Below are 26,911 nucleotides of genomic sequence, written 5' to 3' on the forward strand. Positions count from 1 at the left end.
CGAGGTCGCTAAAATGAGTACCCAGACTGTTGGGGGCAAATTAATTACTTGCTAATTAGCTTACTTGCTGTTCACCGCTATGATCTTTGGAATAGCGGTATATAAATAAAACAAATTATTATTATTAATTATTATAATGTCTCATAACAAAATTCTCTCTGGCTTTTCTTTGTGAACGAAGATTCAGGAAGGACTCATCCCGCACTTTCTACAAGTGCCTTGATGACTAAAAAGACCAATCCAAGATAAACAAGTCCAGTTGCAGAAAGCACAGCAGAAAGTCTCCTTGAGTGATGTTTCCGGGTTGTGGTTCTTTCTGCGTTGCTGTTTCTCTTTGAGACTCATTCGGTGTGAGCTTTCAAAAAAAGGCTGCAGCATTGTGAATAGTGTGTCTCCATGCCTCCTGAGGCGAGGCCAGGGTGGACCATTGTTGGTGATCAATTTAGCTGAGCCTGAGATGTTGTTTCAGGGAGTCCTTGTATCTCTTCTTTGGAGTGCCCCTCTTACGCTGACCCACGGCGAGTTCATCATAGAATAGTTTTTTTGTGGGTTTTTCAGGCTATGTGGCCATGTTCCAGAAAAGTTTCTTCCTGACGTTTTGCCAGCATCTGTGGCAGGCATCTTCAGAGAAGGCTTTGCCTGGAAAAATTTGGGTGTATATATACTGTGTGAGCCTGGGAATGCAGGAGTGATTTGCATGTGTATTGTTCTGTGCTGATGGCCAGCCTCAGGCTGGGAGGCTGATGCAAAAGAGGATTAATGTCTGCTAATTGGTGATCATTATCTGCTGGGAAAGCCCCTGACTTTAAGTGGTTTCCCATTTGCATTTGGTGAGTCTTCATTTTGCTATTCCTCAGGACTGGTAGCCAAATTTTGTTCACTTTAAGGATTTCTTCTTTCCAGTTGAAATTATCCAGATGTTTGTGGATTTCATTGGCTTCCCTGTGCATCCTGACATGGTAGTGGTTGGCATGGTCCAGAACTTCAGTGTTTTCAAACAGTATTTTATGCCCAGGATGGTTTGTGGCATGTTCTGCTACTGCTGATTTTTCTGGATGGCCCAGTCTGCAGTGTCTCTTGTGTTCCTTCATTCTTGTTTGCACTCTGCGTTTGGTGGTCCCTATGTAGACTTGTCCGCAGCTGCATGGTATGCGGTAAACTCCTGCGGCTGTGAGAGGGTCTCTCTGGTCCTTGGCTGAGCAAAGCATTTGCTGGATTTTCTTCGTCAGTTTGTAAAGCATTTGCTGGTTGTGCTTCCTCATCACTTTGCCTATTGTGTCTGTGACTCCTTTGATGTATGGTAAAAATACTTTCCCTTTTGGTGGCTGTTTGTCTTCACTTCTCTGGGTTTTCCTGGGCCTGGCAGCCCTTCTGATGTCTGAGCTGGAACAACCATTAGCCTATAACAGCTTTAAAATCAAACCACATGAGTTTACCGCATACCATGCAGCTGCGGACAAGTCCACATAGGGACCACACAGTATGCATATACCTAACTTTTTCCAAGCAAGCATTCTCTGAAGATGCCAGCCACAGATGCTGGCGAAACGTCAGAAAGAAACTCTGCTAGAACATGGCCACATATCCCGAAAAACCCACAAAAAACTATGGATGCCGGCCATGAAAGCCTTTGTCTTCTCAAACTGTCCTGTGTCTTTGGTTGGGACAACAGGCAGAGGAGACAGTTATCCTCTTCAAGCGAGTGCATTGGAGGTAACTTTGTGCTGTATTAATTGGATTGCCACTAAGCCCTTTTTATCCTTTCTGAAAGACTTTGAAGCATCCTCTGAGTCTGAGCTGTTTTTTTCACTGTCCACGAAACACGCTTATCTCCAAGCTGTTTATGGAAGGTGCTTCTCAATCTCCTTTTGTTTTAAAGTGGATGCAGGAGTTGCAAGAATCACTTGATAATGGCTATCCTCATTTTTTATATCTAAAGATTGTGGTTCTCATTCTTTACACCTGCTTCCCGTTTTTCTTCTTGTCATCCTATCCTCTTTGACTCTATCTTGATGACAGGGATTATTTTACCTTCAACAGCTTCTATATTCTCCCAAACAGTGGTTCCAAATATCACATATAGTTAGTATGTATGCCATGGTTTAATTGAAATAATATACTGAGAAAAGCTTTGTGGAGCTGCAAGGATCATGAAGGAAAGAAAAAAGAATGAGTTTATCAAACTGTTTTTTCTGTACTTGCACAGTACACAGCCTTGGTCATATGTAGTCTGCTGAGGTCATGACTACTTTGCTTACCTCTAACTCTCTGACCTCTTCTTTTAAATGTGGAACTCTGCTAATATCATGTCCTATCAATGTTTTTCCCCTGGCTTCCTCTTTTTGACATTAGTGTCAGCCTTACAGTCCTCTTAAAACTAATGTCTTCCAACTTTTCCACTTATTCCACTTTCCAGTTTTCCTTCACTTGTATGCCTATGTGTTCTGCCATGTTACTCCCATTTGGTTTCAGAACCTCCCATTGCTTTGCTACCTCTCCTTGCATTTTCTGAACCACCATTGCTTCCATTTGGTTGGCATTTTCCTGTTTTTGTGGCTATTTTTTGCGTGATGCATGTTTTGTTAAGTACCAAATAATGTGTTCCAGAAATTGCAGCAATGCTATTTCCTAGGGGACTTGAAAGAATGCAAGGCAGTGCATGCTTGCTATATATTCTCCAACTCTTTTTAAAACATGCATTTTGGAAAATATCTCTTGTCTTTAACTATTACTCCTTGTCATGTAGCACTTACCTATTTTTGTATTAAGAGTATTTAATATATTACATTCCAATTTCCTTTAAAGATGTATGTAGACAAATAATAGCATGTATTTAATTAAAGTGTTAATGTTGGGATTTTCATCTTCCGTTGATGCTTGTGTGTTTTGACAGTTTAAAGAAAACAATCTGGAAGTTTTAAAGTGATTTTATATGTGAGAATTATAACTAAATATTACAGATTTATGCTCATGTATTGATTCAGTTATTAAAAATATAGTTTATTTGTTTTAGTAATTTATTGTCAAACTTATTTAATGTCTTCACAAATGATTCATTCTATCTTATTTATTTCAGGGAGTTAGCTCATGAACTGGGGTTCCCATGGGTTGAATACTGGGAATTTCTGGGCTGTTTTGTTGATCTGTCTTCCCAGGAAGGGTTACAAAAACTAGAAGAATACCTGAGTCAACAAGAAATTAAGGCGCAGCAAGAAACAGGGGAGAATGAAACACAGAACAGATGCAAAGTTCCTCAGCTTTCTGGTAAAGACAAAACATTGTTTAAAGGTTGAACATTGAAAATGATAACAATGTTAGATAGTTAGATGGGTCACTTTTCAAGATTTCTTAATTCCCAAAATATTTCTCAAGTTTTTAAATTTCACAGTGGCAGACTGATTGTTTTAACTGAATCGTTTTAGAAGCATGAGCTTATGGAAGGTCGCTGTTAATTTTTCTATTTGCAAATAATGAACATATATCAGTTATTGAGAGTGGGTCCATCCTCTTCATGAGTTGAGTCTTCATGTTATTCAACTGGGTCATGGCTAAATTGCTTTGTACCTAATTGTCAATCATAATTTTCCTTGGAACAGTGAAACACCCTTAGTGCTCCTTTCTTTTGTTATTGTGACTACATATTTACAAGCTTAATTCCATTCAGTCCCTTTAGTGAAATTCTTGGTAGTAGTGGCCAGAAGCTTACTCAACAAGGTATTTGTTGCAGTTGTTGTTCTTGTTAGAGGAGGCTTCTCCATTCCCTAGATGAAGCAGGGTTTTTTTTGTGACTTGTTCTTAAGAGGTTCCCTCAAGCATTGGAAAAGTGTTTGTGAAACAGTCTTAGTCATTGTTCTTACATAATCTAATGTAGGTGCCTTGCAATCAATCAGTAAATTTTTCTGTGGGTTTTTTGGGCTCTGTGGCCATGTTCTAGAAGAGTTTATTCCTGACATTTCGCCAGCATCTGTGGCTGGCATCTTCAGAGAATGTCAGAGAATCAGTAGTCTCGAAATTATTTTGCTTTGGGATGGGCGCTGCACTCCAAACTTTGCTGACAGACTTCTTGAGAAATGAGGTCCTATCTCACAATCTCAATCTGATGTAAGGATGGTGATGCTGAGGAGAAATTAGGTGATAGCACAAAGGTGGAAAAGCAGCTAGCAATCAGGATTGGTCAGATGAGAGTTGAGAAGTAAAATGTTTATCTTGTTTTACAGGCAAAAGTAAAAAAAGCTGTAATTCTGTCTCCGTTGGGGCATTTCTTGATGATGAAGACATGAGCTTGGAAGAAGTGAAGAACAGGCAGAATGCTGCTAGAAACTATAGCCGAGCAACTGCACCCAGTGAGTCAACCATCAGTGACATTGGCAGCTCGGAGTGTGACATCCTGTCCATTGAATGTACCAGAAGTATCATGGCAGAAGCCTCCAATCGGCACTCGGAGAAAGAAAACCCTGCCAGTAAAAATGGATTTTGTAGCCCTGTGACCAGTGGTAGGACTGTAAGCCCTCATAGGAGACATGCAAGCCAACGAGAGGAGTGCCTTCCATCACCAGTCTCCAATTTAATGGAAGAATTTGATAAACTGGCTAGCAAGGATGAGACAGTGGGAGGTGCAAGTTTCTCAGGGAAGCCAAACCAAACTTCCTCAAAAAAGTGTGAGAACAACCAGGAGGAAAGTACAAGGCAGCTTAGAAAATGTAAGGATCCTCCGACTGAGACGTGCTCAGTGCTGCCAAAAGCAGGTACAGCTGCTGGAAAGTCCAAAGACACAAAAATAAGGACAGAAGAAAAAACACCACTAGAAGTTTGGGGAACATCAGTTGAACCTGGAAAGGAGACGGAGCAGCCTTGCGGTTCTAAATTGCATCCTGAGATGTCACCAGAATGTTCCCTAAAGACGCCATCCTCAAATGAAAAAGCCAAGCAGCTATTCCTCTTAGGGTATGAAATGGATTTTTGCTTAAGAAAAAAACATTGTAGCTTTGTTCTTGTGATGTGTACACAATTGTTCTACATGACATTGATATCTGCATAGGAAAATATGTGTGAAATTTCTTTCAGCCTTGATGAACACACGTATGTGTTGGGAGGAGGTAATCTGTAGGGGTTTTGATATAGTACTGTATGAGTTAGTAGGTTTATTCTGATTAAGAAACAGAAGTCAACATTGAGGCCCTCTTGATACTCATTGCATGTTGAGTAGGTATGGTGGCAAAGGATATATGTTGTGCAGTTGCCATGATATTCCTTGAACTGTGGCCAGTGTCAGGTTAGCAAGATGAGAGGGAGCCTGCCTCTGTATTGCAGGCTTTCAGAAAATGAAAATCCAAGTCTTGCAACCAAGTCTTTTTTTTTTTGGGGGGGGGGGGGAGAAAATCTGCCAATTCTTCATCTGATGACTGTAGTAGCAAATGAGTAGCAGTGAGTAGTTCAAACACCAGGAGAGTTTTCATACATGATATTCTTCCAAGAAATGTGTTTCCTGCTGTCATCTATTGAGTGAAGAGAAGGACGGCACTTTTCTGTGGCATCTTAGTCCTCAGTCACCAGAGAAATTTTATTTACACATTGTATTCCCAGTTTAAGGGAAGCTACTGTTATAGGCGGGATACAGACCGCCGCTTTGCAGCGGTCTCCCGCCGGCGCCATTTGCTCCGCGCGGGAGCCGAAGCAGCCAAACCGCGCAGCTCCCGCACGGAGCAAAAAAGAAGCTCCATTTTGGAGCTTCTTTTTGCGGCGCCTTTATGATGCCGCGGGGCGCCGCTGGCGCATTCACGACGTCATAGGCGCCGCGACACGTCTGGACGCTATGCGTCCAGTACGTAAACATGGCGGCCCCCATGTGGAAGGGGCACCGCCATGTTGTACGTATTCTATACGTACTAGGGTTAGGGGGGTGCGGAAGCACCGCCCCTTCCTAACCCTAGTACGTATAGAAGACGTACTATATGGCGGTTTGTATCCCGCCATAATGTGATGGCTGGATGGATGTTTTTCTAAATGAAAAGAACAGTAAAATGTGTGTAGCAGACTTCTAACTTACCAGTTGCATCAGTTGCATTCATCCAGTTGTTGGCATCTGTGGGAATTAAGGGCCCATACAGACAGGCCAAAATAAAGCTGCTTCGGGTCACTTTGGAGATATGTTGTTTAAATGACACACGCATTTTAAGAATCATAGAGTTGGAAGAGACCACAAGCAATGGCTTTGGCACAGTTTCTGGCATCTTAGGAGGCATACATCATTTAAACAGCATACCTCCAAAGTGACCCGAAGCAGCTTTATTTTGGCCTGTCTGTACGGGCTCTAAGTTATCATATAAAGCCTTGGAATGGGGTTTGGCAGAGGGGCCTAATTTCTGTCAGTAGGCAAAGACTCCAATACCTAGTTTCAGCATTACATAAACAGGCATATTTCAACTGCCAGTATGTAATATCCATTGGGGGATGTGGAAATCAAAAATTTCAATTATTTTGTGTTCCTAACAGTTCTTTTTCCTATCTAGGGAGCAGCCTTCAAAATTAGACAATGATGTGTTAACTGCATTACACGGTGTGGAGATTGACTCACAAAGGTACCCAACTATTTACAAGTGGAACAAGTCCGTACAATCCTACTCTTCTTCTGACCGGCAAAGGTACGCTCAGATTCAGAGTTAAAAGCAATCCTCTAGTCCAGCTGCATATCCCACTGTACTTGTATAGGATCTCAAAGGGACAAATGGTATGTTGTAGGATTGTCTGGAACAAATGGTGTTGGCATAGCAAATGCTGGGCTAACATGTGAAGTCAAAGGCTTTCACAGCCGGCATCCATAGTTTTTTGTGGGGTTTTTTGGCTCTGTGGCCATGTTCTGGAACAGTTTATTCCTGACATTTCACCAGCAGCTGGAGCTGGCATCTTCATAGAATGCGGACATGGAAGTGAGCAGGGTATACTGTTGGTTGGTCTCAACCAACCAATGGCAGGTGAAACAGGAATAAACTCTCCCAGAACATGGCCATATAGCCTGAAAAAACAACAAAAAACTGGGCTAGCATGTTTGACTCTTCCTCTGTGAAAAAGCGGAATTATTCCAAACCTAACCTTTGCCTAATAAATCATAGAAAGTAACCAACATGGTTTCTGAGAAGTTGTGTGTGCACTGTCTGGTACTTGTTTACTCTAGCAATTTGAAATGTGGGTTTCTGTCCTGCTTTAAAAGGCTATAAACATTAATGTTATTGTTGTTCTTGTTAACTGCATTCAAATCGCTCCCAACTCATGGAGACCCTGTGGAATATTATTTATTTGCATCTGAGCATCAGTGATACTCTAGAACATTGTTTAGCTGTAATCTAGGATCCAGCAGGATTATTCCACAAATTAGCCCAATATGTTTTGACCAAGAAATGTTTGCATGGGAATTGGCTGGGGCTGTTAAAGAGGGAGGCAATACACATGCATTAATAATTATAAGCAAGGCATAACCACCAATAATGTGGTCTTCATCTTTTGTAGTGAGTCATTTTGCCTCATGATATTCCAAAGTACAATAGCATTAGTTTAGTCATTTCTCACTAGAAGCCAAAGTGACTAAACAGAGAAAATAAGACTCACTGGAAAAGACAATAACCATTGATAAAGTTGAACGAAGTAGTAGAAAAGGAAGACTGCATTACAAGTGGATCAACTCATTCACAAGCCATATTTAGAAATCTTGCAAGACCATGGACTCTTACAAAATTTCCCACATGCTTTCACAGGCCTTTAAAAACCTGTGGACATGGTTGCCACCAATTTTGGGGCCAGACTTCCATGTGACCAACCCACCCACCCACTCTTGTATTGGGCTGAAACTTTTGTCATCTCCCCAGACTACAGCTGGTCACCTTCAGGGGCTGGGAGGAATTTTCCCATGTTATTGGAGCATGGTTTTTTTACCTTCCCTGTGGGTATTGGGTCTTGAACATGTATTCATGGTATAATTGTGATAGTAGACGTTTAGCTGCTGTCTAACTGTTGTGCATATTGCTAGGTATCCATTGTGTTTTGTAAATGCTTCCAGCAGTAGCATTGGTATTTGTGGGGTAACTTGTATAAGTAACAAACCTTCTTGACCCACAGCTGGCTGTTATAGGACATGTAGTTCAAATAGTACAGTGGGGCCTTGTTATGTTATCCGTGTTATGGATTTCAGCATCCACAGACGGCAAGTCCCCATTGTCCCAAATGGCAGCACATGCATGCGGCCACTGCACCATTAGGGATACCTGAAGTCCTGTTTGCGTGGCCATGTACACATGCTGTCATTAGGGACATTAGGGGCTTACCTGAAGTCCTGTTGTCCCTAATGGCAGCACGGCTGTGGGCACGCACCACCATTGTGGACAATGGGACTGGAGGTCCTACAATTTGGGGTATCTGCGGGGTGTGTGTCTGGAATGGATCTCCCACCGATACTGAGGTCCTACTGTATAAAATACAAAAACATACAAAAGTTAAACACATAACTAAAAACACAACCCCCATATAAAAAACCACCATCCTGACTATATGTTAAAAACCTGCTTAAATAAAAATACTTTTGCTTGCCGGCAAGATGCAAGGAGAAAGCCAACCTAGTGGGAGCAGCCACTGAGGAGGCTCTCTCTCATGTCCTCGGCAAATGAGCCTGCAATGGTGGTGGGACTGAGAGAAGACCTTTTCCTGATGATCTTAGGACTCTAATAGGTTCGTCTGGGGAGATGCGCTCTCTCATATGGCCTTGATCTAATTTTTTGTTTGTGTGTGTACTCCATATGTGCAGATATAATTTTTGTAACTCTACAGCTTAAGCCTTGCTTATTATTAATGTATGTATGTATGTTGCCTCCCTCTTAATAACCCATGAGAGATACATAATTATTTCCTGGTCAAAATGTGTTAAGCTTATTTGTGGAATAACACTTTTTACACATTCTAGGACTCACTGTCTTTTACATCAAGGTGTATTGGTGCTTTGTTCTGCTTGAGTACTTGCTACAACTGTCAGACATAAGGGGAAGCCGATGTGCCCTTTCCTTCCAATTTGGACGTGGGGCCTTGTTATGGTTCAAAACTAGTGCTCAGTAAGCACAGAGCCAGAGGAAAGCCATGGTTGCTGCTCCTGTTGCACTTTAGGATGGGGTAGAGACACATTAAGTTTGTAGATAGATTCCTTTTTTCTCACCAAATATGGGGTGACCTCCCACCACCCCATGAGAGAGTGAGTTTGTTGAGTAATGTTTAATATTAAGATGATGTTACAAGCATAACTTCTTCCATTAGATCTTTTTTAAAGGACAATACTAGTTTAGCTACAAACAGTAATCAATGAAATATGTAGCACCACTGTTTCTCCCCACCTCTATTTAAGTCTGTTATAAGTGTTATTAAATATCAGTCTAGCATGCAAGTTCCCTTTTCCATCTTTTATTCTTGTGATATATAAAACTTACTGCCTTTTCTTCCAGCTGGTCAAGTCCCTCACTCAAAGGAAGATTCAAGTCTCACACAACTTCAAGCCCATCAAGTGGTACAGCATTTTGTAGCCCAAGAAATAGTCCAGGGAAGTATAATGCAACCGCTGCCAGCTTTTCTCCAGACTTTGGGAGCCCTGGACTGTACAGCCCAGCCTACGTGAACCACATTCTATTGTCTAAAAGGCACCACTTCTCAGGACCACTTACCCATCAGAATAAGACTTTTTAGAACTGCAATTAAGTGAAGGAAAATTAAGGCATTTAAACAATATGATGTATCCCTGCTCCTTTATTTATTGTTGTTAGGGAAAGGGCTGCTTGCAGAAAATGTCTTCATTCCATTTACCAGGTCATCAGTGATTTGTAGGGTTAAACAAGTTATGTGTTAAGAATACCTGAGCATTAAACCTTAAACTTTCCTAAAATAATGGTGGATAGAAATGGATTTTGGACATGTTAATCAAGGGTCCATTTTGCCTACATTCCTCATTGAGATCTGTAGCAAGTGTAGACTATAGGGAATCTTAAGAGAACAAGTTTGTCATACTAGTCTTCCAGTTTCACTGAGGGGAGGAAAGACTGTTGCTTTTCAATGTATATGGGATTCAGATTTAGGGACCTTTACTCCATCCAACTAGAGCTGCTAAAAGAACAGAACATGAACACTTTAGTTTCATATGCTGAAAGCATTTTAAAAGCTCATGATTCAAATGAGTGGGAACACCTCCCCCCCTACTTATCATACACAGATTTTGCAGTCCTTACAACACAAAAGCACATTAGCAGTATTCCCGAAGTTCTAACTGGCCTTTCACTTAATCCAGTTCACTATTTTATGTCGTGGAAACAAATAATTTCAATGCTAGCTCCATGTTCAAAACATCTGTAGAAGACAATAGTTCCATTAAAATGTGCTAAATGTTGGCAGCTACAATTTCAACATTATTTTAGAATATGTTCTTCAGATACACCCATGTCTAAATTCTTAATGATTACATTCACTGCAAGCCTTTTCTAGTATATAGGTCGGTCTGCACATAAAGACGGATACTTATGTATACTGGACACATTATTTAGAATAGAAGACTCAGACTTGGAAATGAAGTGTATTTATCATGAAGCAAGTGGGAAGTGTTTTATCGTACAGCTTGAAGAGAGCAGATGAGGCTAGAATTATTATACCTGAAATCACATCAGACTTTTTGATGGTTTCCTTATACCAAGGGTGGGAAACAAGTGTGATTTTGCACATACTGAACTATATAACCTGGTGCATTCCTCATCCTCAGCTGTGCTGATGGAAGTTGCAGTCAAACATGTGGAAAGTCATATATTCCCCAATACTGCCTTACACCAAGTGTAATGAGCATTATGTACACTGTTCCTGAGTGTTTGATATTTCCGTGCAAAACTCGAGAACTGCACATAAGGCTTCCGATTTTATTAGTGCCTTCTGTAGTAATTTTGTTCAGTACGTTTCGATCTTGGTTTTAATAGCAAGTGCCATTCACTAATGTAAACAATAACATTCTAATTTTCCAAACCTTTTGAAAAACATTCTTTTTACACTGTCTTTATAGTTTAAAAATCTGGAGGGATATTGTAAGCATCCATTTACTACTTTGTGGCTTAAACATGTCCAGTTTAGGATGTTTTTTTATATCATACCAGTAGTTTAAAGGGTAATTCAGATCTAACACAAGCATCTCTTATTGGGGTGCAGATTTCTTTTGAGAGTAATCTCTAAATTTGCAAATGGTGTCATTTTCCATCCAGTACAAAACAGATCAATGGGTACTACCTGCACTACATCGATACTTGACACTGGTTGCTCATAGACGTGTGTAACTGAGACTGCAGTGAGACTTGACAGTAGAGGGAATTTTCTCCAGTTCTATTGTGTACTTTTTAGCGGTGCCTGTATTAGAAGTCAGCTTCTAGCAATCCCTCACAACCAAGGGACTCTAAACTGAATAGCTGGCTAACAACATTATATTAACACTCATTTATGCCATCAGTCCAGACCCATTATGGTCCCTTGCAAGTAAAGCTTTCTCCACAGTGTACACAACGACCATTTTTGCTTAGATCTACAGCCTAGTGGCTGGAAAATATATTCAAGCAACTGACAACGTTTTATAACTTTTCTTTTGCTTTAATACTCTTGTTATATACCATTTTGTATTTGAGTGTTGTTGGAGCACAAACTATCAGTTTAACACTTGTCTTATGACAGGGAAAGGGAGGTTGAGGGGTTTGGTGTTAGGAAAAAAATGTGCTGTGACTTAGTCCTCTTTGTCAATGTGTTCAAAGGAATTTTTAACAATATTAAATTTGTTTACCTAAAATGATTTTTCCTTCATTTAGTGATCAGACTTGAGTACTGCAGAAGCAGTTGCTTGGGGGGTATCACTGTCTTGTGCACATATCATAGCTCTCTGAAAGTGTATAAAGCATTTTAGCCATATTTCCCAAAGGAGATATTAGAAAGTGTACAGTTTGCAAAACTTTACTAATTCCCCCTTTTTAAAGGATCATGAAGTTCTCTTATAGGCCGAGGGGGAGGGGGGATCCATTGTGCACACTCAAAAACACTAAACACTAATGAAAACACTGCTTTTCCAGGAAGTGTAGTATCAAGGAAGCTTCATGAAAGTCAAAACATTTATTTTTACATAACTTTTTCATAACCATAGGGATAACTTATTTTATGTATTAATTGAAAAAACATACTGCCACAATTTCCCTTGAGTACAGAATAGTCTCTGTTCAGAGGCGCCCCACTTGTAAATTCATTTAAATTCGCACCTAAGCATCCCCAGATATTTCTTCTCCCAGGGAGAGGGTGACAAAAACAGAAGTTAGTTCTAACAGTTAATAATGGCACAGATACACAAGAGTGGTTGAGTTAGTCTTACATTAGTGAGAAGCAACTTCTGTGTCCAGAAAAAGTCTCTCACCATCTTAGATACTACTGAGAGAACAGCTGCATCACCACTAGCTTTTTGCTTGACATTAAAAGGTGCAATTTCCAGTTCCCATCCTGCTGGATTTAGATCACAGCTGTACAAGAGCAAAAGCCTAAGATTGAACTCCCTCACACTTGGGATGCAACACAGTGCTGCTCCTTCTGCACTGAGGGTAGGAATCATGCAACCTTCCAGATGACATTGGGAGTGCAATCTCCAGCATTCCTCTTCGCTGGCTATGGCTGCTGTAATGTGTAGTTCAATGCCTAGAGGGAGATATACTTCCCACCCCAGTTCTACACAAATATGCATTGTTTGTATTTCTGATGAAATAAAGTACCATAAGCTCGGAAAACAATTCTTTATCCTATTCCTACAGGAGGAGGGGGGGAAAAACCCTCCACACACAGGAATATGCTTTGGTTAGAAGCCACAGGTGCTTCCATGTTAGCCAAACAGTATCCTCAATATGAGTTGAATAGGTAGATCGTCTTCTTAGCTTCTTCATTCCATCAACTATTGCTGCACAGCACTCCACTTTTACTATAGCAGTGTAGGAGAATCGGACAAGTCCTAAACTACACTGCAGCAATGCTTGATGAAATGTGCCAACTTGTGCCAAAAATATGCTCTTTTTTTCTAGGCTGAACAGCCCTCCTGTTTACATACAAATGAAGCAGGGATGTGGGGAGAGTAGGCATTGGTTGAGTAGCATTATGAAACTTAATATCCCTCCAACCCATAGCCCTATACCACAGCTGTACTGATGCAGAGTGTCTACAGGGAGTTGCAGAAAGGCTCAGTTGCGTGTGATTTTCTCAGGAGGCATAAATCCTGTGTCGCCAAGCATTCGAAGTGCCACTCTGCCACTAGGACGGATCACCAAGTGGGTGATGCTGCCATTGTTGAGGGAGATCCGAAGCCAGCCTTCAGGAGGAAACTGTAATGCTCTGCCGAAAAAGAAAAAGCCATTACTTATGGGAGCAAGCACTGCAGATTATGCTCACTATTTCTCTTCCCTTGAGACATAACGAGCAAATCAAATCAGCTATGAGACATACGTTAGACACAAAAGAAGCTGCAAGAGCTTAGGTTTTCAGAACTACATGAAAAAACCTAAGTATTGTCATTTGTAAGTTGCACATATTTAAGTTAAGATGGTATGGAGGGGCATATCTTGTAGGCTGGCACCTCCTCCTGGCTATGCGGCAACTAGGAAATTCTAAATTTAACATTTATTTGCATCAGAATAAAGACACTTCCTTTATAATCCAATATGTCCCCATGGAGATGGATTGGATGTCTTTGTAGTGAAATGAATATGTTTCACAACATATTCACTGGACTTTGAGAATTTCCCAGTTGCCACATGGCCGGAAGGAGGAGGTGCCAGCCCGCAAGATACCATACCATCTTCAAGAAGAGAAACAAAAAAATACAGGCCTATGACTAACATCTTCAGTTTTTTTTCTCCCCTTTGGTTTGTAACACCTTGCCTGATGAAGAAGCCAGTGGAGCTTCTAAAGCTTGCAACATATATATTGTGCATTTGGTTGGCCAATAAAGGTATCACTGTTTAATGGATTTTTGATTGGATTTGCTAAATGGCCAACATGGCTACCCCTGGATATTTAAGGAGGAAAAGGATTTGTATCAAATTACAGTAATTTCTGCTGCTCTCCTAACCTCAGAAGAAATGCATTTTCCTGCTGGGGCTCCAACATATGTGGCTCTAAGTGGCAACAAGGGACTTCTTAATTGGCAGCTGAGACCAATTTGTTTTGGACATACCAGGGCACTTCAAACATCTTCTGAATTTTCAGAGATGCTCAACAAAAAGAGGTTAAACCAGTTTGTGTCCAAGCCTTCATTCCCTTCCCAATTTGCCCATTCAATTCCAGACGTACACCATTTAAAGTTCTCTTTTTCTGCATTTTCTGATAGGAATCTAGCACAACTATTTTCCAGCACCCTGCAAGGAGTTAATCCAATACCTTGTGTGTGGTTTTTCTAGACTGGGCAATGGCTGCTGGATGGTCATAGTTTTACTAGCCCCCCCCCCCCCCCAAATGGACACTGTGACATCACCCTGCTGGACCTTTTGTGTAAGTACGCTGGTAGAATTTTATGCTTTACCAGCATGAAATAGGATCTTGGCTTACCACAACACCCAGCATCTGAGAACGCATTACTTCCACTCATTTATCTTATGTAGAGGATCAGTGTCCATACTGGTCTTTTATTTCAACCTGACTATAAGTCTTTAGCAGAATTCTCAGATATCTAACTTGTGCAGAGCTACATTGTGCCAGAACACAACTGATAAAGGAGAGAGCAGAACAGAATTCAACACCGTGAACAATGACTGTGCCACCTATAGGGGTTTCCGTCTCTGAATGTCTTCAAAAATAGGCTGAACAGCTGCCTGCCAAGATGCTGTAGCTCAGTGGTTCCCAAACTCTGGCTTTCCAGGTGCTTTGGATTTCAGTTCCCAGAATCCCAGGCCACTGGCCAAGATGACAGAGGCTTCTGAGAGCTGAAGTCCAAAACACCTGGAGGACGAGAGTTTGGGAATCACTGCTCTAGCTGGAGATCCTGCATTGAGCAGGACATTGGACCTGATGACCCATAGGGCCCCTTCCGACTCCCATGATTCTAAGGGAAAGTCAATTCTGAAGCCAGAAGGCAACCAATCAGCTAAAGAGGAGATAGCATGCGGTCTCCCAGATGCTGGACTATAATTCTCATCAGCCTTAAGGGGTATTCTGATGGGAGTTGCAGTTCAACATTTGGAAGTCTAGAAGTTTCTGGCCCCATGCAGACTGACAGATTTACAGTTCTTTCAGATGTAAGGCCCCATAGTCTACCCTAGCAATAATTAAGCATTCATCATACTTTGGTAAAGGAACTGGAAGGGCTGGAAACAGAGCAAACAAATTGGGGAAAAAAATCTCATTTTTCCATTTTAAAATTCACAGTATATTTAGTATGAAAAATCTGTTCATTTTAAAATCCCCTGCTCAAAAATAAGGATTAGAGCAAAAGCTTCAAGTTAATCCTGCAATCATATGGTCTGCGAACAGCTGCTCATATTATTAGACACCCATTTCCCCCCAAATACCTCCGATCTGCTAAAAAGCATCTGGTTTTTTAGTATAATGGGTAGCACAATGTGCTAAGGCAAGAAATTTTCAAAAGGTTTTGCATCTTAGCCGAAGTAACATCAGCCCCAGATTACCTGCAAACAATGTAACGGATGACGTTGGCATGACAAACAAAGATTTCATAACTATCCTCTTCCTGCTTTACATCAGCTCTATGGATGTAGTTTCGGAAGGCAGCTTCAATGCGTGCCCCATCTTCATAATACTGCTAAATAAAGATAATTGGTTATTGACATAGATTATTAAAAACCTGCCCAAGATTTTTATTGTCAACTTCTAATCAGACTGTCGATTATAACTGTCGAAAAGGACCTGTCCTTTTGGATCAAGACCTAAAATTCACCAACATTCATACATCAGTAACTTTCGCTCTGGATTACTGCAATGTGCCTTACATAAGGTTCTTTGGGAGCTTTAGCTGTCCGAGAGCAAAGTGACCCATCTATAGACAGGGACTGACTATGAAGAGAATACACTCTCTGAACCCAGCTCAAGAACATACAGTACCTTTAAAACCCAAGCAACCTCATGTACCACAATGTCTCATAAATATATGTGTATAGTGCCAATTCCAGTACATCAACTAAGGTTTTCTGCTCTGTGACCCCTCATCAAAGCCATTAGAGCAGCCTTCACCCTGCTCCTGTCTTGGATGTTCTAAACTACAGTTACCATAACCTCTTATCATGCTGTTTAGGACTGATGGGAACTATAGTCCCAAACACCTGGAGGCTACATCAGAGGACAGAATAGAATAGAATCTTTATTGCGGTCATATTTTAGAGAACTGAACACATTTATTGGGAAGGAAGGCCCCTATTCATTAGGTGAATAGGGTGAAATGGCAGCATTTTTTGCTTTTAAGCAGACCGCCATCAGAGGCAGGGAAATTAATGTCACAGGAACACACCTTGGATGGGTTAGCATACAAAAAAGTCCCCTGGGAAACTGGTTTAAGTAGTTCTAAGTATTAAATTATTCCATATTACAACATTAAACAACTGCCTGTGCAAAATGTTACCACAGCTTCTGGTTTCCAATGTGAGCTGGGAGGATTTGGTTCAATTGGAGCTCCCTCACGCAGTAAGTCAGTGCTCAATTTTGTCACCCCTGGGGAGAAAGAAGAAGCAATTTATTGTAAAGCCTTGTCTTCTAGAAACAGTCCTGTATTGTAAGTGACACTAAGAAGAAAAGAAAAAGTGAGGAGCAATCCTCAGGTATGACTCCTACAAATACATACATGTTTAATTCCATAAAGAATGTTTTGTAAAGACATATCTAGATAGTAAGATTTTATGGGCATGTGAAGCAATTTCAGGCAACTCAGATCTAAAAGGCTCCATCTTGCATTGCGGCCTTCAAAGAGAAGAAACCCATCTCTCATGTTAATATTTCCATTTCTGGAACTCAAACTGATCCACTTTCAGCAACAAAACCCACAACCTAATTCCTACTTACTGTATATACTCATGTATAAGCTTAGAAATGTTCATCAAAAAATTGACCCAAAAAACCTGAGTCAACTTATCCATGGATCAATGTAAGTACTATACTTTAACTCTTATTTTAAAAAGGAGCCATCCCCTGAGTGTAATCTGTCCTGGAAGCACTGATCCCCCTCTACTGTCTCATCCATCCAGCCTTTAGTGTGAGCACAAACCAGTATTCCTCCTGGAGTTTTGTAAGCTCTTTGGCACTCTTTTCCTTTGTTTCATCCTTTGTTACATGCCTAGGTTTTACCCTTGACTTATCCATGGGTCATATCAAAATCCATAATTTTGGCCCCCAAAACTGCCACCGACTTATACATGAAGTCGACTTATAGTAGAGTATATAGTATATGGTACTTCACCTCCTTCTTTAAGATGTCTCCTTCCCATCCACTAACAAGTTGAGATAGAATTCTTTCCCAACCTTAAAAAAAAAGGCCACCTTCAACCCTTTCATCTTTCCTAGTTTCCTACAGTTTATCTTCTCCATCAAATGCCTTTGAATGTGCTAAAATCACTGGCTGGCATCCTGTTGTTGACATACTGAGTCATAAGTCCACCTTACACTTCTGCATGTCTTTTTTTGGTTGTTGTTGCTGTGGAGGTTGTTTTCTTCTTCCGTCCTCTACAACATCTGGCTATATTCCAATAGCCAGAAACAAACCTATGGCATCATCCTCTGAGACCTCAGGACCCCAGCAGATCTTACAGGACAATGTCCATACCTGTTTCCCCCTCAATTTTCACCAGAAATGTAATGGCCTTGGGGGGACTATTACAGCAAAACAGTGAGTCTTGGGAGTGGTGACAAAGGAACTCTAACAGACTCCTCACAAATCAATAAGTGGATCTTTCATAATGTTCTCAGCTATGTAAGATTTGCAGCCACTGGCTTCATTGTTCTTCTTGTAAAATTGGCTTGCTCTTTTCCAAAAACGTCTGACCTACATGCATTCAGCTAAACCAAAATGTCAGTCTCCCATACCTTCTTATCCTACTACAGTGGGCCCTTGGTATCTGCCGGGGTTTTGTTCCAAGACCCTAGCGGATGCAAAAATCCATAGATGTGCAAGTCCCATTAAATACAATGGCATGGTAAAATGGTGTCCCTTATATAAAATGGAAAAATCAAAGTTTGCTTTTTTGGAATTTATATTTTTTAAATATTTTCAAGCCATGGAAAGCTGAATTTGTGGATAAAGATTCCGTGGATACCAAGGGCCAACTGTATTCCTTTTGACAGGATTCCTCTCTGTCTTAAGATTTCCCTGTCTTTCAACACTCATCTTGCTCCCTGTAAGATTTAGTCTTAATCTCTTTATTCAGTTATACATCAAGGCCTGGGCCCACAAAATTTCCGTTCTTGGATTTTCTTTGCTATTTGAGTCCTGTTCTGCATTCCAGCCATCACTAATAGCTTACCTTTGGAAGCCCAGAAATATTTCAACAGCACACACACAACATGAAGGAATTCCTAATCTTCCAATTCCATATGGTAAAAACATTTTTGTTGCAATTGTACTACTGTATTAATACTTTTGTAATGGTAATGTTTTAAAAAACATATGGCTGTAATATTATCACTCTTCCCCAAGGCCTGAAGTACAGAAGTATTTGAAAATCTTAACTATAAGGGCTTTTCAGACTGATGTTCCTTGTTTGCCTCCTTTTCAAAGGAGATACCGTATCAGTATTTTGGATTCAAGGACTATTTCACATAGTTTCCAAAGTGCTGGATTAGATTACTCTAAGAAGGTCAAAGCACAGTCATAAACCATGGTTTATGCCACGAGGAATGAAAAAAAATAGCATGTCCTTTGCACTAGAATGTACAACACATCTTGTAGCAAAAATATGCATCATATCTGGGGCTGGGATAAGTCAGTGAGTATGTACTATATGGCTCAATGCCTTCCAATGGGGATGAGATCCTTCAGTTTCTGCTTCTGGTAAGGAGAGTTGAGCATGTTTACACAATATAGCAGCTATTTTACATTGCTAAACCTTGTTAGTTGCACACACTCTGAAGGTGAGCAAGGCTATCTTGATAGCAAACTACTCCTCTCAAACACTATGCAAAACCTATTAAGTGAAATACTCCTAAGTGCAATCAGTTTAGTCATCCCTTGTGTCCCAATGTACATTTGTTAAACATACATGTACTGTAGCTTATCATTCAATTCTAAACTTCACTCACCAGGAAGATATTCACTGATGATGTTGGTTGTTTCAGTTGCTCTGGTCATAGAAGAATGTACAATTTTATCAAATTTCAGTCCCAAGCTTGCAAGCCTTTTTCCTGTCAACTCCGCTTGCTCACGGCCTAAAAAGTAAGTTGCTAATACATTTACAATGCGTCTTTGGCACATTCAGAGAAAACATCTCGTCCATCACATCATATCCAATGTTTCCCGGTAGAAAATTGCTGCCTTTGCCATCATGTATGTTTGTATTCTTCACCTATTTTGTATTTGTCCTCTTTTGTATCTGTATCTGCATTATTTGTAGAATTGTGTGCTTATTATCTTAATGATATCAGGATACACAGACTTTACAGGAGTAGGAAGATAGGCTACACTGCAAACATAGGAGAAGAGGAAGGGATAAACAAGGAAACCCCACACAATTATTTCAGTTTCACATGCTTAGATTGGATTACAGGCTTATAGTTGCAATATAGCAGCCTTCCCCAATCTGATACTCTTCCAGTATTTTGGACTACAGTTCCCACAATTCACTATGATTTGTCATGCTGGGTAGGGGTGACAGAAGTTGAAATTCAACACATCTGGAACCACCAGATGGTTGAGACAAAGGCTTTAGGAAAGAGGCAGATTCTGAGAAGGTAATGGCTCCAAAACCAAGACAGACTACATTTGTGTATCATCCCAAAAACCCAACATGGTTTTCCTTCAAGACCATTAGTTCCTCCTATAGAAAGTAAAGGAAATGTAGTCAATTAACTAGAAGTCATGAACAATTATCATTTCTTTAATTAGGTAACATTTGTAACAACTTTCTACGCCATGTTGCTGTACAAAACCTGGCAGAGACGCTGCATGCAGTTGGGGCTAACCCAGCTCTAGCATTAGAAAAGTCAGCAGCCTTTTAATACATGTGTTCAGCTCTCCCATGGAGTAGCTCTATGCAAGAATACAGATATGAGCCAGAAAGACTGTTTGCAGAAGCGGCTTTCTCTTTTAATACTGAACTGCTGGCACTGGGGGCAGGAACAGAAGTTATGGGGCAAGAAGATATGGGGGGGCACTATCGCAGAGTATTTATTCACATAGCTGGACGACTGTCAGGTTTTTATGTCTCACTACTGTCTTCTAAGACCATTACAGCATTGGTATACCTTCTTATTATGAAGGATACTGGGGTCTGCAACCAGCTTTAGAACTAAGGTACAACTGGATAGTTTCCTATATTTTTAACCTGTTCATGGTGGCTTACAACATTTTACTTTGTATGCTTTTAACTGTATGGTGTTTTTTTAATGTTGTAAGCCGGCCCTGGGAGAAGGGTGGGATATAAATAAATATAATAATAATAATAATAATAATAATAATAATAATAATAATAATTGATTGAAAGGTAATCAGACAGCTAAAGCTATAAAACTCATATTATTCTCCATAGGTTATAGAACTAAATGCAATTCTGTGTTTTTAAAAAAGATCTCTCCCATCATCGCTTCCAGGAGTGTGCCTACCATACTTACCCAATTTTGTCAGAATTCTCTCTCTATCATTGTGCCCATCTGTATTATATTGAGAATGACGTATGAGAAATATGTGTCTGGTAGCTTTTGCTTTGTAATGGGACAGGCGAGATGATATTTCCTCTTCTCCAGTCTCTTGGTTTTTCTTCTTCAGGTTCATAAGAGCCAATGGTTCCCTCCTGAAAGCAATGTTTAAAGTTTATTTTTTTAACAAAGATACAACAGGGTCACCAGATACGCTGGGGAATTAAACTAATTCCATACTCTTCAGTACTATGTGTTCTTTAATATAGGATATCACTTCTCCAGGCACTCCCTTCTCCCAGTGTTAAAGAATAACAAGGAAATAAAAAGGTGGTAATTCTACAGAGCAAGAGAGAAAAGGCAGCATGTTTTAAAATAACAAGTTTGGAGAAACTGGACTTAGGTCAGCTCTCTCTTATAGCTGAAGCCTGAAGAGCTATTTTATACATGCTCAATCATTTATCACACTTTCTATACCCAAGTTGTCTTTCATAAAATGGAATGACAGCCACCAGAGCCCCATGGAAATGTGAAGCTTCCCAACTGCACTCACATATCTACAGTTAATGGCCAATATATGTTCACTAGTCCAGAAATGTAACAATTTAGCTGCAATCTTTTATTCAGGGGGAAGAAAATCCAGACTGAATTTTGCTGCTCTATAATCCTTTTAGAACATTGATTTACTTGCTTTAGGCATGTCTGACTAATTTCCTAATGCTAGCTCAGCTTTCAGCAATAGTAGAAACAAATCCTGGCACTGAATACTGAAATATATGTTTACAGGCAAATAAACAGGCTGTATAAATTTCCAGAAGAAAAATGACCAAGAGTCAATTGGTTTATATGTCGATTCAGAATCCTATCCTGAATCCAAACACAATATATCAAACGTTCTTCTGTATTTAAGGCATTTATTTATCACCTCCCAGATCGCAATATATGATATGGCCAAGATGTTGAGTTTTAAGACTTCATCCCGCTTTCTGTTACTCAAAATGAAAGGAAGGGCTCAGAATATAGGCATAATTGTCAAAGTTATGAGATTTTAACATGAAAAAACACCTTGGCAAGCAAACCATCACAGATGTTTTGCTGACTGTCATCAGAAAACAGACCCGGGTGGCTTAACTAGCAATCTGGTCCATGGAATGTCTATGCATATCTACATTTGATAAAGAAGCTAAATGTGCTAATCTAACAGCTGAAGATGGCAAACAGTTGAATACCAAAGTCAGCAATTCCAACATCCAAACCCATATGTTGTATGTGAGTTCACAATACTCATTGCTCTCAGAACTTTAAGTTGAGTCTCCCTTCTCCGAAATTTAAGGGACCAGAAGTGTTTTGGATTTTGGAGGGGTTTTTTTTTTGGATTTTGAAATATTTTGGAGATATTTATATTTCATATACAGTTTATACACATAGCCTGAGAGGGCCAGCGAGGTGTAATAGCTTGAGCGCTGGACTAGGATACTGGGAGACCAGGGTTCAAATCCCCACTTGGTCATGGAAACCCATTGGGTGACCTTGGGCAAGTCACTCTATCTCAGTCTCAGAGGATGGTAATGGCAAACCCCCTCTGGAGAAACCTGCCAAGAAACCCCTGTGATAGTTGCCATAAGTTGGAAACAACTTGAAGGCACACAACAACAACAACAAAATACACATACAAAAATCTCACTTTCAAAACAATCTTCCCACAAAACAAACTTAATACTAGCACACCCACAAACACCCACTCGCACCCTCATGTTTATCCTCACAACAACCCTGTCATTATATTCTATTGCCTTCTCGATGTTGTCTACTAAGTTGGCCACTGAAATGAATTCAGTTCTCCCAAGTACTAGTCTAGCACTCCCAACAGCTAAAGCACTGGCTCTTAAGAGAATATAGGAAATACTCCATTATATTTGAAATACGACACAAACATCATTTTTACATGTTAAAATAGTTCAGCAATTGTGCCATGGAGTGATTTGGACTGTTTTTGGACAACAACATATGGAGAAATATGCTGGCTAGACTAAAGGCCTCTTTAGTCCTATTTTCTCTTTTCATTGTGGTTAGTCAGTGGCCCACAAGAAATCTGTCAGAAAAACATGAATGTGGCTATGTTTATTGCATGTTCTGGAGTGCCAGAAGCACTCCATCTCCAGAGCTTCTTCAATGAACAAAGATTCCGGAAGAAGCTGGTTCACAGATTCCATGATGGAATTTAATAGCTGTGACAAACTCACAGTGGTAAGGCCAGCCGGTCTTGAGGATAAAATATAGATGACAAATGTCTGGCTAGGAAATAATACAGAACACAGCAACCAAAACGTTACAGTATTTTTAAATGTTTTGTGTTAGAAGAAGAATATGAATATTTTATTGTTTTATTATTCTTTTATACAACAATGCTTTGACTTTAGCAGAGAGAGAGAATAAGATTTATGTTAAATTAATTTTAATGTTTATTTTAAATCAGTTAACTAGATGCATCTGTGATAAGTTGGTTGCACTTTGTTTCCCGCTCCTGCTAAAACTAAGAATCCAAAGTCTTTGTTTTGGTTAAGAGCTAGGTGACAAATTTATTACAGAAAAGCTGGACACCAAGGCTGCATCCACACTGGAGAAATAGCCCGGTTTGGCACCACTTTAACTGCCCTGGCTCAAGGCTATGGAATTCTGGGAGTTGGAGTTTGTTGTCAACCGTAAAGTATCACAGGGCTTTGGGGGCCTGAGAATGTGTGGGAGATTCATTATTTCTTTTATACATGGGTATTTTAAATGATTATCTTTGTTAAATTAGAGTGGATTAAATCAAGCCTGGATTAAATATTGAATATTTGTTCTGATTTTCTTATGTACTAGTTGCCATCCATTATGCCTTGATTACCATTTCATATATTATTTCATCATAGCCTTTTATGCTAGTTACACTGTAACTACTTTAATTACTATACCTCACACTACCTTCATCGTCTCTTCCACAAATGTGCTTCAGCAATTGCACTACAGCAGGCCCTTGGTACCTGCTGGGGTTTGGTTCCTGGAATCCCTGTGGATACCAAAATCTGTGGATGTTCAAGTTCCATTGAATACAATGGGGTAGTGAAATGGTGTCCCTTATATAAAATGGCAAAATCAAGGTTTGCTTTTTGGAATTCATACACAAATATATATTTAATATAGTGGTCCCTCCCTCCACATTCACTTAGGTTAGGGGTGAAGGACCCCTGTGAATGTGGGAAAACTGCAAATTAAAAACACTATTCTTTTTATCTGAGAGAACACCTCTCTGGCAATCTCCAGGTTCTCCAGTGCAGGTCTATGGTCAACATCTGCCAGACATTCATCATAAGAATCATGTTGGAGGACCTACAAAAGCCAAGAGAAGTGTTTTCTCTATGAACGTCTAGGTTCTCCAGCACAACTCTATGGTCAAAAACTGGAAGGACCTAGAGCAGTGATGATGAACCTTTTACAGACCGAGGGCCCAAACTGCAACCCAGACCCCACTTATTTATTGTAAAGTGCCACATCCCTCTGGCTTTCTAGTAAGAAACTCTGGCAAACTCTGTGCTAGGGTGACAGCATGTGTGCCCACAGAGAGGGCTCTGGGTGCCACCTCTGCCACGCGTGCCATAGGTTTGCCATCACTGACCTAGAGATTCCTAGAGAGAACATATTAATCAAAACTGCAAATAATCAAATCTGCAAAAGTCAAAGCTGCAAATGTGGAGGGCCAACTGTATTTTCAAACCATGGATGGATGAATCTGTGGATAAAAAAATCTGTGGGATATGGAAGGCCAACTGTATTATATTTTCTTGTTTGCGAATCACATTATAGTTGCTTGACTTGTTATACTGCAACCATTATTACCCCATACTGTATTTTACATTACGCACTTTTTTTTTTAAAGTACACATCTCTTTTCACCATCTTGTCTATAGTTTTCATACAAATTAAATTTGCTTTACTTCTGAGTGTGCTGCTGGATCAAAGAGCATTTTCCCTTGCTCATTAAAGCGATATACAAACAAAACAAACAAACAAACAAGCTTCATTTATATACCGCTTCATACTGCTGAAGCAGCATCTAAGCGGTTTAAGGGACGGTATAGAAAACAAAATGTTGTTTTCATGGTGAGGAACAATGAGGCTGGACCTGATGTCACTACAAAACACGTCTGAAATAAGCCTATTCCGTTAATTCATTTAAGCCACACCACCACAGTTGGATCATCCCATTATGAAATTAAAAACCAGGAGGACTTTTGCTCAGATTTAGTGTTATTAATCTGGCAAAAAATTAAATAAAAACCAAAGCTTAATTCACTTCGGAAAGAGAAAGTGCTTATAGCAAACATCCACTGCAGAATGCATACCTCTAAGCTCTTCATTGCTGAAAAACGGGACCCACATTTTACATTCTAACACACACACAAAAAAATCATTATTTAAAATAAAATAATAATACTTGGCTACAAGAATCCGGAAGCTGCACCAAAGCCGCGCTCCAGTGTTTAGGAATGGAGTGTGGCTTTGGCGCAACCTCCGGACTCTTAGGACCCATGCATCATTTAAATAGCATACCTCCAAAGAGACCTGAAGCAGCTTTATTTTGGCAGTCTGTAACAGGCCTATGTCTCCAAATCAGTCGGCAACCCTATAAATAAGCAGCAGCTTGGTGTATGCCCATGGGCATCTACTGTGCCCAGTTTGCAGGTTGGGCAGCTCCTGTGCATATTATATTAGTTTACGTTTTGTGAGAGAAACAAATATATTAAACCCTGGCTGGCTTTTCATTCACAGGGCTCCTCTGGCATCTTTTCCTGCCTCTTTGCTGTGGAGTGCCTTCAAGTCAACTTCTGGCGAGCCTCAGGTGGACTGATCATGGAGTTTGGGGGGGTTAGGCTTGTTCAGAGGGGGTTCTTCTGAGGCTGAGAGAGTATAACCTGCCCAAGTGAGTCTGTAGAATCAGTCTGTAGAGAGGCCTTGCAGCCCCATTGAGACTCACTGGAAGAAAGAAGCTGGCAGCAGGAGTTTTCCTAAACCAAGTGGCTTTTACCCTGGTGGCTTTCCATGGCAGAGTGGCCATTCAAACCCTGGTCTCAACCCAGCTCTCTACCTTTGGTCCTACCTGTTCTGGTGTGCCTCCAAGTCACTGCTGGCTTTATAGTAATGTTATCTTGGGGTTTTCTTGGCCAAGCTTGTTCAGAGGGGGGTTGCCATTGCTTTCATCTGAGGCTGAGAGAGTGTGACTTGCCCAAGGGGCACCCAGGGGGGTGTTTGTGGCGGAGGGGGATTGGAAACCCAGCCTCTGAGCGCTTGGTGCCTCTTTTTGTGTGCCTTCAAGTCTTCACTCGTTGTTGAGGATTTGGGGTTAAGGAGGGAGGGGGATGCTGGGCTTTTGTCCTATTGGACTGTATGGATTTGATTGACGTAAGCTGCCTCGATCTGATCAGAGAGGAAGGCTAGAAGTAAATGCTATTCTTATCCTTATTCTGTTGAATCCTATCCCACCTTCCTCCCAGGGCAGGGACTCAAGGCGGTTGACAAGGCTAAAAACCATCCAAGTTAAAACACTCTAAAACAGGCAAAAGGCAAGCTGGAAAAACCATTACTTCCAACAGTTACAAGCGTGACCTTATTCCAAGTCAAAGTCCCCAATCCTTCCCCACTCCAAAGCCCCGGCCCTTCGGGCGCTCTTCCCCGGAGCCTCTGCCAGGGTCCCCTCACCTGTCCCAGTTGCTGTCCCAGTAGCCGCAGTCGTTGCCCTTCTCCAGCCAAGCCGGGGCCGAGGCGGCGGGGCAGGAGGCGGCCGGCGAAGGGAGCAGCAGCAGCCCCGGCGGAGCAGGCGGAGAGGCCGGCAGCCCAGGCTCCGGAGGGTCCCCCGAGCCGTAGCCGGCCTTGTCCACTGGCTGCGGCTGGGGCTGCCTGGCCACCGGGATGGCCGAGAAGAGGACCGAGCCGCCCGCCAAGCCGCAAGCGGCAGCGGCGGTGACGGCCACCACCCTCCGGAAAGCCATTCGGGAGGAAGAGGAAGAGGAAGCAGCTC

The 26,911-nt window shown here is 40.9% G+C and overlaps 2 protein-coding genes across 4 annotated transcripts in view; one reads left to right on the plus strand and one right to left on the minus strand.

The window, feature by feature from the left end:
* Nucleotides 1-11,833, plus strand: part of ANKLE2 (ankyrin repeat and LEM domain containing 2) — a 38,053-nt gene extending 26,220 nt beyond the window's left edge. For both annotated transcript variants that reach the window (XM_042441449.1, XM_042441450.1), the window contains exons 10-13: nt 3,077-3,264; nt 4,218-4,944; nt 6,510-6,641; nt 9,477-11,833. In XM_042441449.1, coding sequence (XP_042297383.1) covers nt 3,077-3,264; nt 4,218-4,944; nt 6,510-6,641; nt 9,477-9,714 — 1,285 coding nt within the window. In that variant the 3' untranslated portion in view covers nt 9,715-11,833. The remainder of the gene's footprint in view (nt 1-3,076; nt 3,265-4,217; nt 4,945-6,509; nt 6,642-9,476) is intronic.
* A 302-nt stretch (nt 11,834-12,135) lies between these two features.
* PGAM5 (PGAM family member 5, mitochondrial serine/threonine protein phosphatase) lies at nt 12,136-26,905 on the minus strand. Of its 2 annotated transcripts, none has more exons than XM_042441452.1 (6): nt 26,593-26,905; nt 20,833-21,011; nt 19,306-19,431; nt 16,640-16,728; nt 15,693-15,823; nt 12,136-13,404 (listed from the first exon to the last, which is right to left on the minus strand). In XM_042441452.1, the coding sequence occupies exons 1-6, from the start codon at nt 26,880-26,882 to the stop codon at nt 13,254-13,256; spliced, it is 966 nt and encodes a 321-aa protein (XP_042297386.1). In that variant the 5' UTR covers nt 26,883-26,905; the 3' UTR covers nt 12,136-13,253. The 2 variants fall into 2 exon arrangements, with proteins under 2 accessions (XP_042297386.1, XP_042297385.1); XM_042441451.1 differs by having other exon boundaries at nt 15,693-15,826.
* Between the last annotated feature and the right edge of the window lie 6 nt (nt 26,906-26,911).

The sequence above is a fragment of the Sceloporus undulatus genome, chromosome 10, assembly GCF_019175285.1.
Source record: "Sceloporus undulatus isolate JIND9_A2432 ecotype Alabama chromosome 10, SceUnd_v1.1, whole genome shotgun sequence".
Lineage (NCBI taxonomy): Eukaryota > Metazoa > Chordata > Lepidosauria > Squamata > Phrynosomatidae > Sceloporus > Sceloporus undulatus.